General features: G+C 53.3%; 2 protein-coding genes across 10 annotated transcripts in view; one reads left to right on the top strand and one right to left on the bottom strand.

The window, feature by feature from the left end:
* Positions 1-12,932, top strand: part of AIFM2 (AIF family member 2, ferroptosis suppressor) — a 35,477-nt gene that overhangs the window by 7,332 nt on the left and 15,213 nt on the right. For 5 of the 8 annotated variants that reach the window (XM_027130030.1, XM_027130031.1, XM_027130024.1 and 2 more), the window contains exons 3-8: positions 20-135; positions 1,429-1,548; positions 2,208-2,300; positions 3,839-3,947; positions 5,028-5,180; positions 6,365-6,565. In XM_027130030.1, coding sequence (XP_026985831.1) covers positions 20-135; positions 1,429-1,548; positions 2,208-2,300; positions 3,839-3,947; positions 5,028-5,180; positions 6,365-6,565 — 792 coding nt within the window. Of the gene's footprint in view, positions 1-19; positions 136-1,428; positions 1,549-2,207; positions 2,301-3,838; positions 3,948-5,027; positions 5,181-6,364; positions 6,566-6,854; positions 8,184-9,066; positions 9,429-12,932 lie in introns of those variants that run through there. The other 3 variants (XM_027130028.1, XM_027130027.1, XM_027130026.1) reach the window with 3 other exon arrangements.
* The window catches only part of MACROH2A2 (macroH2A.2 histone), a 53,321-nt gene continuing 49,253 nt past the window's right edge, over positions 8,865-12,932 (bottom strand). The window contains exons 8-9 of one of the 2 annotated variants that reach the window (XM_027130032.1): positions 11,916-12,090; positions 8,865-9,668 (exon numbers count right to left, since the gene is read on the bottom strand). In XM_027130032.1, the coding sequence (XP_026985833.1) occupies positions 9,503-9,668; positions 11,916-12,090 (341 nt within the window). In that variant the 3' untranslated portion in view covers positions 8,865-9,502. The remainder of the gene's footprint in view (positions 9,669-11,915; positions 12,091-12,932) is intronic. The other variant, XM_027130033.1, reaches the window with a different exon arrangement.

Genomic DNA, 12,932 nt, shown 5'->3' on the forward strand with positions numbered 1-12,932 from the left:
CTCTCTGTCCGTTCCCCAGGGTTTGCCAAAAAGACATTCATTTCCTACTCGGTGACCTTCAAGGAAAACTTCCGGCAGGGCCTGGTGGTTGAGATAGACCTGAAGAATCAGACGGTGCTGCTGGAGGACGGCGAGGTGAACCCAGCGGGGGCTGGCCATCCTCAGCTGGCTTCAGGGGGCCCCTGGGATGTGGCTGCTGGTGGGAGGACACCTGGGCCCGTCTCCTTAGGGGCAAGGGCCCCCCCATGCCCTCCTGGTGCCTGGCAGATAGCAGATGCCTCCTGAGCAAAGGCTGGGCCCCAGCAGCCACAGGAGAGCGGTGCAGAGCCTTCTCTGTATGCCGGGCACTGTTTTAAGCCTCACGCGATCTCCTTTAACGCCCACTGTGACCCTGTGAGGGAGGTGGAGTAGCCTCGGTGCACCCAGAGGTTAAGAGGCTTGCCCAAGACCCCACAGCTGGAGAGACTCAGCCAGGATTTGGACCCAGGCAGCTTTGCCCCAGAGCCCTCACTCTGAGAGCCAGGGTCCCAGCCCAGGGGCCCCCTCACTGTCTGGAATCAAAGGGTAGGCACCACAATCCCACATCGCCCGGGGGGGCAGAGGTTTTCTTCCCGAAGTTTGTGTCCCTCAGCCCTGGGGTAAGCACGGTGCCTGTTGTATCCTTGTGGGACCAGAGCTCCGTCAGCAAGCTGCCAGCAGCCCACCCGCCATGCTGATGGTACCCTCCAGCCTGGCCCTCTACTCTAGTCAGAGCTAAGGGGGGACTGTACAAAGGGGCTCCAATTCCTGTCCTCAGTGAGTGTGGTTTAGTGTGAATAAATCAATCTTCCTGGAATCGATTTTGAGGCTGTAGAATCTCCAGTTGGCAAGATTACTGAGAACGTCCTTATCCTGTGGCTTTGGGTCCATGAGGGCGTCTCAGGCCTCCACGGGGGTAGTGGGGTCTGAGTGGGATACAGACCCTCCAGTCCCCCTTCCATCAGAGCAGCTCTGGGTTTGTCAGTTTTATATATTTAGGCTCCAAACAGGATGTCCGCTCCCCCCCCAACTTTGTTTTTGTTGGCCAGGATAAGGGGAAATTTTTTCTAAAATAATGGTAATAATAGGGAGATTCTAAACTAACTCCACACTGGAAGCTGGTATCCTGCTTATTCCCCACGAGCCGTTTCCTGTTGCCTGCTCACCTGCCCCGCTGCTGTGGGGAGCTCTCCCCTCCCGTCCTGTTTGATGGTGGGAGGTCCAGCAGGCGGTAAGCTCTGCCTCCTTGGGTATTTCCTGGGTGCTAGCACCATCCCTTGGTCTAACCAGTGATGGTTTTGCTCCCCCGCAGGAGGCCTCTCCCCCTTGGCGCTGCTTGCCTGGTGGAGCCTGGGGTTGGATGCAGGAGCCCAGGTCTGCCCTCACCATTCTTTCCTTTGCCCCTCCCAGGCCCTGTCCTTCACATATCTCATCCTGGCCACGGGCAGCACTGGGCTCTTCCCAGGCAAGTTTAACCAGGTGTCCAGCCAGCAGATGGCCATCCAGGCCTATGAGGACATGGTGACGCAGGTGAGCTGCCTGCTGCCTGGCGGCAGGACAGTGAGGGCAGAGCCGGGGGTGGGGGGCCCTGGGAGAGTGGGACAGCTGTGGGGATGCCTGGGGCTGCAGTGGCGCTGTAGAGATGGAGAGTTACCAGGAAGAGGCTCCTGGGAGGAGACCTTTGGACCTGCTCATGTGGCGATTGGCTCCTGTTTGCACGGGGCTTGTGTTTATATTATAGAGCGGGCTTGGATCCATGCTGTCAGTCACTTCTCACGGGGATCTGGAGAGGTGGGTGGAATGGGTCTGTCCCCACTGAACAGATGAGGTGTGGGGACCCAGAAAAGGTCCTACAGCTGTGTGACCAAGGCCGGGTCTTTCCCTCTCTGCACAGCTGCTGAGAGGCCTGGGGAACCTCTGGCACAGTCATGAGCAGATGTAAGAGTGGAGGTTAGGAACCCGGCCTGGAACTCAGGCAGATCCGGGTCACCTGCAAGCTGGGCAGGTAGTGAGAGTTGAGTGAGAAATGCAGGGAGACACCCAGCAAGAGCTGGCCCCGAGGCAGCACATTTGGACCCTGAACTTGGAAAAGGTTCTCTACGCTCCTTTGGCCAAGGAACCCACTCCCCAGGCGGACCCCGAGGCAGGGCAGATTTGAGGGCGCACCTTAACATTTCCTCCTCCTCCAGGTCCAGTGCGCACAGTCCATCGTGGTGATCGGAGGAGGCTCTGCGGGAGTGGAGATGGCAGCAGAGATTAAAACAGAATACCCTGAGAAAGAGGTGGGCCAGTGGCCTTGGCCTTGAACTCTCGGAGGCGGGCTTCTTTTTTGTCTGACGAACATCAGAATTTGCTCAGGGCCTGGGAGGGGAGCCCCGTTACCATAAAGTGGGAGCGTGTGTTTCCTGTCTCCTGCTCTCTGCACTGGGGGACCCCCTAAAGTCCCATTCTGCTGGGAATTTTACCTGGAGAGCCAGGGTGCATCCTAGTTCAGTGAAGGGTTCTGCCCTCTGGGCCAACCCGGAGGACCATGCCCTGGGGGGATACATTATGAAAGGTTAACTCCCACGTCCCCTGCAGTAATGTGGCCTTTGCAATAGAAACGTAGACTTTTGATGACCTCTTTTTGCTAACAACCAGCTTGATCAAAGGCACCCTCATCGGTGTCTTGTCTGGAGCAAGCACAGCCTTTTGGTCTTTAAGGGACAGTAGCCCTTGCCCTAGACAGCACGTAGGGGGACCCCGAAGTGTACACCTCACAGCCCATGCTGGGGAAGGACTGGCCAGCACTGCCTCTTTTTAGTGATAAAGGGATGGAGACCCTGCCAGCATCCTGGAGAGGAAGGAAGCAGGCTGTGAAGGCTCAGCCTGGGGCTCAGTGATGATGGGCAGTTATGGGTCCGTGAGGCAACGGCTTGCCTGCAGCTGATGCCAGATCAGCTACTGGGAGCCACGTGGAGCCTGTGTCTGGTTCTTTTTCCCTAGGGAAAGGCAGGTTGGTTTTGAAAAGTAAGATAAATATGGGCTAATTTAATTATATGGCTATTCTCTGACAAATTATTGGAAATTATTATGGGTGGTTCATGTAGAAGTTTATTAATTTTGATTTATGGGGTAAGGACTGGTCTGAAGTAGTAAATAACTCAGTATAATTCCCAAATGTTTATAACTAATAGACAAATAAGAGTAACAGTAGCCACCCTTTATTAAAGAGTCACTGTGTGCTGAGTTACGTGCTTTACACTTACTTTCTCGTTTCATCATTACAATATTCCTCAGTAGGACTGTGATCCATCTTACTGGGTCTTCAGGAGGTGACTGAGTGGGTATCTGAGATGGGATTTCAACCCATGCAGTCTGATTTCACAGCTCAAGCTTGGAACATCACTGCAGGCCCCCTCGCACTTCACTGCTGACCCAGACGGCACGTAGACGTGCCTGGAAGCACCAGTTTTAGAACCAGCCTTAATGTAAATGTCAGCCTGATTTACAGTTAGAGTGTCGATGGCTTATATATAGACTGTATAAGTGCCCAAGGATGCTTGAAAATCATTTTCCACGTGGCCCTCGGTGAGGTGTGTGTTGTGAAGCATTGGCACGTCGGAAAAAATCCTACTCTGGGAGATGTGGGCTCCAGCCCAGCTCACCATTAACTGGTTCTAGCAGTGGGCAGAGTACTTCTCTGGGCCCTCCGTTTCCTCACCTGTAAACTGGAAGTTGGGGAGGAGGTGGGAGAGACAGGCTGATGTGTTTTCAAGCCTCTTTGTGTGAGCAGGAGACTCAGTGGCTCCCTCTCTGCCCTGTGGTTGTTTGTCCCCAGGTCACTCTCATTCACTCCCGAATGGCCCTCGCAGACAAGGAGCTCCTGCCCTGTGTCCGGCAGGAAGTGAAGGAGATCCTCCTCCGGAAAGGCGTGCAGCTGCTGCTGAGTATGTGTCAGGCCCCTCCTGCCCTGCCCCTCTCCCTGGCCTGGTGAGACTTGGCTGCGGCTTGGTCCCTGCTCACAGCCTGAGCGTGGCCTCGCTCAACCCCAGGCTCTCTGTGTCCTGAGGTGGGGCTGCAGAGCCTGTTTAGCCTTGTCGTCCAGCTGGAGGTGTGTCCGTCCCCAGGCAGGGCAGAGGCCCCGGTACTTACGGGATTTTCCTGTCATGAAGGCAGCACTGTCCTGGCTGTTGCTTTGGATACAGTACAGGTGGTACCCATTTGTTGAATGGTTTAAAAAGTCATATAAAAGGGACTTCCCTGGTGGTCCAGTGGTTAAGACTCTGTGCTTCCAACGCAGGGGGCGCGAGTTCGATTCCTGATCAGGGAACTGAGATTCTACATGCTGTGTGGTGAGGCCAAAAAAAAAAAAAAAAAAAATCATATAAAAGATTTGACCTGAATTATGATATCTCTTTAGTGGAGAGAATAGGTGTTTTGGGTTTGTATTTTGAGGCTGGTGGAGAGCGTGGCTTCTGTCCAGAGCAGAAGGGAAGAGACTTACCCAGCATGTTAGAGTGGGGCTCTCTCCCGGGGGTGTGACCCCCGCCCCCCAGTTCACGGGCCCGACACTCTCACCTTTTGCAGGGCGGGCGAGGTGTCTGCTCTCTGAGAGCCCTCCCGGCTCCTGGGCTCTGCAGAAGTGGCTGTGCAGCCCTCTGCCCGCCTGCACTTCCAGGCAGTGAGGAGAGTGGGCCGGCCCTGGACTTCCCTTGCTTACCCCTGTCGGTGGTGAGCCCAGAGGGCTCATCTTTCCTGGTTAGGAGTGGACATTCAGGGAGGCGTGGTTGAGGTCTTCCTCAAATAGTTTTTCCCAGAACCTCTTGGGAAACTCAGCCTCACTTCCCCTAATTGCTTCTTGGAACTTGCTTTCCATCGGATCCCTTGGGGCCAAATGTCCAGATTGTGCTTCTTGGGGTGGCAGAGCGGACCGGTCTCCAGCCCCCAGGCCAGCCCTGGCTTGGGCCCCCGCCTCGGTGGCGTGCCTGCCCTCTGCCAGCCTCCTGGTCACGGGCCTCCCCTGACAGGTGAGCGGGTGAGCAACCTGGAGGCGCTGCCTCTCAACAAGCATCACGAGCACATCACGGTGCAGACGGACAAAGGCACGGAGGTGGCCGCCAACCTGGTGATCGCCTGCAGCGGTATCAAGATCAACAGTTCGGCCTACCGCAGCGCGTTTGGTAAGTGGGAGGCCGGGCCGTGACTCCTCCCCCTCCAGCCCCGGAGAAGGCCCTGCAGGCCTCTCCCCCGAGGAGCTGGCACTCCACCCTCCCACCCCCAGCCCCAGTCTCAACAGCTCATTTGGTCTCTTCAGACTTTAAATTTAGGTTCAGGGCCACTCTTGCTGGGCTTTCCTCAGCTGTGTTGATGGTGATTGAGGCCAGGGTGGCCAAAGTGACCAGAATCTTCCAAAATCGGAGCCCACCGCCTAGTGGTGAGAGATGGGAACAGGTTTCAGAAGGAAGAAAAAGATCTATTTTTCTGTTACCTTCCTTGGAACACCAATGCAGAGGAAATTCCAGGGTCAGGCCTTTCTCTGTTCACAGGTGTGCTGCTCTCCCCAAACCCTGACCCAGACGTTTGCCACTTGAGCTTGGAAACGGTCATGGGGAGAGGGGGGTAATGAGGCCTCCGTGCGTAAAGCTGCATATTGACCTATTGAGCTAACTGGAGGTGGGGGGAGCTGGACCCATGGCTCCATCTGTGAGCTGGAGGCTCAGTGGCTCCTTCTCAGGCCCCGAGGTGGCCATGTCCCCAGGTCCCCATCATTTACTGCCAGATACCTTTCCTGGACAAGAAGCTCCTGCTGTGTGTCTGGCAGGAAAGAATTATCCAATCCCAGAAGGAAGCTAGTCCAGGCCATGTGTGGGGCTGGGATCGAGGACTTATAATATACAGAGATCCCAGGACTTAACACCTAATGGTCCTAATGGTATGTTTTCAAAGGTAAATTCTTTTAAGTCCCTTAAAAAGAAAAGTTTATCATCTATTAAAGCCCTGCATTTATTTTAAAAAATCTGATCCACATTGAAAAGGAAGTCCAAGACTGGGCTAGGGTGTAACTTAATCATCGTAAGTGAGTCATTGTCAATCGTGGTAACTTACAAAGAGTCACGTGCGTTATATGAAATGACACTTGCTGGTCTTTCTGACCAGTTTCCACCCCAAAATAGTCACCTCGCCTTTGCAGGAAGAGTTCTGAGGGGGGGACTTCAGGCAGAAGTAAACCAGACAGGAGGTTTGCCTCTTGAGGATGTGCCTTTGGAGGGTAGCTGGACCGGCACCACAGCCCATCCTCACTGTGTTCTGCTGGCCACTTCTTGAGGCAGCTCAGGATCTTGGTTTTGGGCTGGTTTTCTCGCAGGTGATCAGCTGGCCAGCGACGGCGCTCTGAGAGTGAACGAGTACCTCCAGGTGGAGGGCTACAGCCACATCTACGCCATTGGTGACTGCGCCGATGTGAGGGAGCCCAAGATGGCCTATCACGCCAGCCTCCACGCCAGTGTCGCCGTGGCCAACATCGTCAACTCCATGAAACAGAGGCCCCTCAAAGCCTACAAGCCAGGTCAGGAAGCTCCCCACGCGGCACAGTTTTAAGAGAGTCGGGGTTAGAAACGGTGAAGCCTTTGTGGGCTTTACGATGCCTGACCGCTAGAACACACTCTCAAAGCTGGGGACAGAAACCTCGCCCAGAGCTCTAGGAAAGTATGTCAGGGACTTGCGCACGTTCCTGAAGGCCTTACGCATTTCCCTGCCCTGACACTGAAGGCCCCGGGAAGGGTCTGTGCCCTGGGAGTTGCAGGCCCATGGATGGTGAGCAGGATTCTAGTTTAGTGCACGGCTCTGCTTCACAGGTTCGCTGACGTTCCTCCTGGCCATGGGGAGAAATGACGGCGTGGGCCAGATCAGTGGCTTCTACGTGGGGCGGCTCATGGTTCGGCTGGCCAAGAGCCGGGACCTGTTGGTCTCCACGAGCTGGAAAACCATGCGGCAGTCTCCACCCTGATGGGGAGGCTGGGCGGGAGATAGGTACTGTCACCGCCCGGCGATCAGATTTCTTGACAAATGGTACCCGCTTGACAAATGCCAAAGGGCAAAAGCTCTTTTCCTGGAGTAAGATGTCAGTGATGTACTGACCAGAAACACAACTTAGACAAAACCAAAAACTGGGAGAGAGAGAGAGGGATATTGGTGTTAAAAGAAAAAGACACCCTTAAAGGAGTCTTTCTGTTTCAAAGGTCTGCTGGCTGAATGGTTCACTTGGTCCTGGGGAGGGCACAGCCCACCTTCTCTACCCCAGCCTCCTCTTGGGTGTGTGTGTGTGTGTGTGTGTGTGTGTGTGTGTGTGTGCGTGCGTGCGCGCGCACGCATGCACATGGTGTGTGGCATTCAGAGCTCTCAGAGTATGGGCGAGAGCTCAGTATCCTGGTGGCAGGAAGGGTCTCCCTGTCTGTAAGGGCAGGAAGGAGGGCCTGCACAAGGAGACCAGCTAAGGAAGGGGGACTGGGGTGGAGAGATGGCCTACATCCCAACCTCTCCCATCACATTAGGAGGTGGGGAAGCCTATAACATCCTGCAACACTCAGGTTGTTAATAGGAGCTTAATTTTAAACTGTTAGTCCCTACCGTCTTTAATCTTCATGAATCTTTCTATATTTCTATTTTTAGATCCTGATTATATACCATAGGTTGTTATTTAAGAAGCGTTAGATAAAATTTCCCTCCTGGTGAGTCCATCCTAATGGAGAGTGAGTTTTTTTACAAAGCTAACGGGTTAAGACAGAAACCTGGCCTGCCAGCTGCTGGGGGTGTTTAAAGAAAGACAGCCAAGCTAGTGTGACCGTCGGGTGGGTCGCCATCCTGCTAACATTCAGGGAGCAGAGGAGGTTTCAGTAGGTGAACCCCTGCATGCTTCCAGGCTACTGTCTTAGGCAAATTTGTAAGTGACAAAACTCCAGCCAATGCTGGGGCAGGGGTACCCTGTGGGAACCTTTGTAGTTCTGTGCTGCTTGTTTCTTGGTCAACCCCAATGTCACTTATCTGGAGGTGTAGCCATGTGGCAATAATGCCTGCCACCAACTATGTTAAGGTAGAAAAATGACTCCTCTGTTTGGGAGAGGACTTCTAATCAGAATAAACCTATTTTGGACCACATGGGCAAGATCTCTAAGGCAGAAGTTGTTGATGAGTTCATCTGAATAAATTCAGGCCCTGCCCCAGCCCACCCTACCTCTCCCTGCCCACTTTTTTTTTTTTTTTTTTGCAGTATGCGGGCCTCTCACTGTGGTGGCCTCTCTCGTTGCGGAGCACAGGCTCCGGATGCGCAGGCTCAGCGGCCATGGCTCACGGGCCCAGCCGCTCCACGGCATGTGGGATCTTCCCAGACCGGGGCACGAACCCATGTCCCCTGCATCAGCAGGCAGACTCTCAACCACTGTGCCACCAGGGAAGCCCCCTGCCCACTTTTAATGGTAACCTCTGGGTACTTGGCCAGAATTCTTAGGATACCACCCTCACGAGGGTTCTTGGTCTGTCCTGTCTGGGCTGTGGCCCAGGTCTCTTCCATTTTGTTGCCCAGGCCTAAGTGAGACTGTGCCTTTGTCCCAAAGGATGGCCACCCCAGGGAGGCTTCACCCAGTCCTCCATTCCCGTGGACCACAGCCAACCAGGCTCCCCTTCTGGAAGTGGGACCTGTTGCCTGAGAAACACAAGCCATTCCGTGCCATCTGACCTGGGGCCTAGCATGGTGGGAGTCTCAGCTCCATAGTGATAGGCCTGGTTCTATTTATAACATTCTTAAGTTTCCACCCATAGGGACACAGTTCTCCAGACTGAGCAAGATGTTACAATAAAAGAGTATGTTGTAAGAAAGACACTGGATCTTTTATTTTTTTTCCTTTCATTTTCTTTTTCTTTAAAAAAAAACAAAACAAAACAAAAGCCTGAAGCAAAATCTTTCTAGGAGTAGTTACAGATATTATAGGGGTAAGGGTAGGGGCACTAAAACAGAAGAAAAGCACCAGTAAGATGCCTTTCTAATTTTCTTCTCTCCATCACTGAATACAGACAGCCAACAAAGCCCAAGTCACTTCTTTGCCCTCTTCCCTTGCAAAAAAGGAGAAACAGAAGATTTTAAGAATTTTGAAAGGATTTTGTGTATGTGAGTGTGTAAAAGTCAATGCTATAAATCTAAAACGAAGTCTGTTTTTTTAAAAAAGTTCTAAAACAACAGGAAGAAAACACATGGAAAGAAACCCCTGGTGGAGGCCTGGTTAATTACAGACTGAGGCTCTTTTTAACGAGAATATAAAATGCAGAGGGCTCTTCCCGTGGGCAGGACCTGCTCCCGCAGCCTCTGCCACCCACTTCCCTTTCAGCTGCCCTCCGCTCCCCTGCCATCACCCTTCCTCTCTCCTTTTAAAAGATAAAACCCAGCTCCTGTGACTTTGATCCTCCTGATTCCGGATGGTGAGCGCGGTGGCCACCAGTGGGCGCGGGGCGGCTACTTGGCATCAAGCTTGGCCATCTCCTGCACATAGATGCCGATGCTCTCGCTGTCGAAGAGCAGGAAGTAGACGTTCTTCAGTGAGGATGCGCTCGAGTCATCGAAGTGGGCCGAGATGGCTTTGAGGGTCACCTGGGCTGCCGTCTGTTTGGGGAAGCAGTTTCTGTGCCAAAGGAAGAGAAGAGCTGACGTCACTTTGGTCCTGGGACCCATGGAGTAACTCTGCCCTCAGCCCAGGGTAGGGGCAATGTGGTTCCTTCTCATCTTGGCACCAGGTCCTGTTCCTATCACTCGGGGTCTCACCGTGTGTAGGCTGGTCCACGCATGATCCCCTTTCACCTCAGAAGAGGGACAGCCCAGAAGGGGGACAGACAGGGCACACTGTCCCCACTTCACATATGCCACACTGACTCAGAGTGGCACAATGGTTTTAGGGCTGGCTGGTGAGCGGTGGCCTGTGTTTGAATCTATGTGGCCTGACTCAAGTCCAGCTGAGCTTTAAAAACTACCAACTCAACTAACACAACATGGTTAATCAACTATACTCCAATATAAAATAAAAGTTAAAAACAAACAAAAAAAAACCCCCTACCAACTCAGCATTTTAAAAAGCCAATATAGGGCTTCCCTGGTTGCACAGTGGTTGAGAGTCCACCTGCCTATGCAGGGGACACGGGTTTGTGCCCCAGTCTGGGAAGATCCCACATGCTGCTGAGCGGCTGGGCCTGTGAGCCATGGCCGCTGAGCCTGCGCGTCCAGAGCCTGTGCTCCGCAACGAGAGAGGCCACAGCAGTGAGAGGCCCGCGTACCGCAAAAAGGAAGGAAAAAGAAAAAAAAGCCAATATAGGGAATTCGCTGGCGTTCCAGTGGTTAGGACTGCATACTTTCACTGCCGAGGGCGTGGGTTCAATCCCTGGTCAGGGAACTAAGATCCCATAAGCTTCGCAGCACAGCAAAAAAAAAAAAAAAAAAAAAGGCAATATAGGTTTTATTAGTTCCCTCAAAACTGGTTTACATGCTGAACAGATTGTTTATTAAAGGGCAATAATGTATGCTCAAAAGTACATCTTCATTAATTCCTGTTTCATGTATTTCGTGTTCCTCTCGCTAACCTGTGTGGACGTGCCAATGTAATTTGAGCAGTGACGATTCTGGGCAGGGCCCCAAAAGCCCCAGGATGCCATGGTGGAGCTGTGCGCTAGGGACGCAGCCATTGTGACACCCCTGGTCATTTGGGGTCAGCCACCAAGCCCCTTGGGCGGGTCCAGGATTGGCCCGCCTAATAAGAATTCTTCTCACTCGGCTGCCCCGTCCCAAGCCCAGAACATCTCGGCATGTGGGCCCAGCTATGCAAAGAATTCAACCCGCAGTGCCTCCAGGCCAGGCTGTGGAGACCCAGCGCTGCCTGCTCAGGTTGAGATAGGATTACGGCAGGAAGCTAGGCCTCATTCCTTCCTTCTTCGCCTTCCTGTGACTCGGCTGTAACAGAATGTCTTCAGAGTGTAAATCATATCGGTGCTACAGAGGGGCTTCTCAGGAGAAAGGGTGTTCAAAATTAAAGCAATAACTCACACTGGCTGTGAGCGTGAGGGGAGAGGCCCTGCTACACGTGAGGGCAGACAGCCTCATTATTTACCTGAAATACTGCTCCCATGCCCAGTCGGGGTCTGTGGCAATTAGAGCAATCATTTCTCCAACCCCTAAAAGCAAGCCCTTGCTGAGAGCCTTTCACTTCTCCAGCCTCAGCCTCGAGGCTCTCCCAGCCCCAGAGCAGCACCGGAATCCCCTGGGGATTCTGCGATTGGCATCCTAACCCCGTGGGCTCTCCGCTGCTGGTCTGTGGACCACATTTGGAGGAGCAAGTGCCTTTGAGCCTGGTGTTTCGGATCCAGTGCTCTAGACTGGGATAGCTGGCAGGAACGTGGCTCTCAGAAGGCTCTCAGAAGAGAACTCTGCCTCCTGCTCCTCCCAGAATGGGCTTTCTCCCTGCATTTTTTTTTTTTTTTTTTTTATTGCAGTACGCGGGCCTCTCACTGTCGTGGCCTCTCCCGTTGCGGAGCACAGGCTCCGGACGCACAGGCTCAGCGGCCATGGCTCACGGGCCCAGCCACTCCGCAGCATGTGGGATCTTCCCAGACCGGGGCCCGAACCCATGTCTCCTGCATCGGCAGGCGGACTCTCAACCACTGCGCCACCAGGGAAGCCCTCTCCCTGCATTTTGAAGGATGGAAACTGCGTCTCTTGCTCTATCGCCTGGTCAACGTGCTTGGCTGTGCTGGCAGCCCTTGGTCACGTCCTCTGGGATGGCCAGACTGGATGTGACCAAGTCGGGGAGCAGCTGGTCCCCAGCGAGAAGGCTGGACAAGCGGACCCAGCACCCTTGCCACCCCCCTGGAGGAGAACATCTTACCTGCCGCTGGGGAAGGGCGGGAACGCCACCGACTTCAGCTTCTTGTCCTCTGCTGCCGACAGGCAGTTTTTGATGGTCTCTTCAAGCTGTTCTTCACATTTGTCGGAGCCCCACTGAGGGATGTGACAGTGGATGACGAATTTGGCTGCAAGTCCGCTGGACTGGCTGACGGCGGCTGGGACACGACAGAGAAATGCCACAGGTTATTTCCTACGTCTTCACCTTAAGCCAGGGGGTTAGGCTCAATTGCCTGTGTCCCTCTTAGGAGAGTAGGAGCCGTATCAGAATTGCTTTTGACAGTTGGCACAAGCTTTGGGTAAACACACTGAAAGCTGATGTGACAGCATGTCACACACTCTCACATGGTCTGCCTCCTGGTTAGGTGACTCCTAATCAAAGGTACACAGTGGAATCGTCTCTGATCCCTGGAAATTGTGAATGTTTCCTTACATGGCAAAAGGGTCTTTGCTGGTGTGATTAAGTGAAGGATTGTGAGATGAGAAGTTTACCCTGGACTCTCCAGTTGAGCCCTAAGTGTAATCACACAGGTTCTAGTAAGAGGGAGGCAGGGAAGTCAAAGGTAGGAGAAGGTGCTGTGATGAAGGAACAGGAGTTGGAGTGATGCATCCAGGAGCCAAGGAATGCAGGAGCCTAGAAGCCGGAACAGGCAAGGGACGGCTGCTCTAAGAAGGAACCAGCCCTGCCAGCACCTCGATTTTGGCTTCTTAAGACTCATTGTGGGGAATTCCCTAGCGGTCCAGTGGTTAGGACTGTGCCGAGGGCGTGGGTTCAATCCCTGGTCGGGGAACTAAGGTCCTGCAAGCTGCGCAGCATGGCCAAAACAAACAGACAAGAAAACTGCCTAAAAAAATAAAGGTTATAAAAAAAAAAAGACTCATTGTGGACTTCTGACTCCAGAACGCTAACACAGTACACTTGTGTTGTTTGTTGCTACCAAGTTTGTGCTAATTTGTTAGAGCAGCGATTGGAAACCAATGCAACGGCTTTTTAAAAATG

The sequence above is a fragment of the Aethalodelphis obliquidens genome, unplaced genomic scaffold (genome assembly GCF_003676395.1).
Source record: "Aethalodelphis obliquidens isolate GAN/ISIS:26980383/991018 unplaced genomic scaffold, ASM367639v1 scaffold37, whole genome shotgun sequence".
Taxonomy (NCBI): Eukaryota; Metazoa; Chordata; class Mammalia; order Artiodactyla; family Delphinidae; genus Aethalodelphis; species Aethalodelphis obliquidens.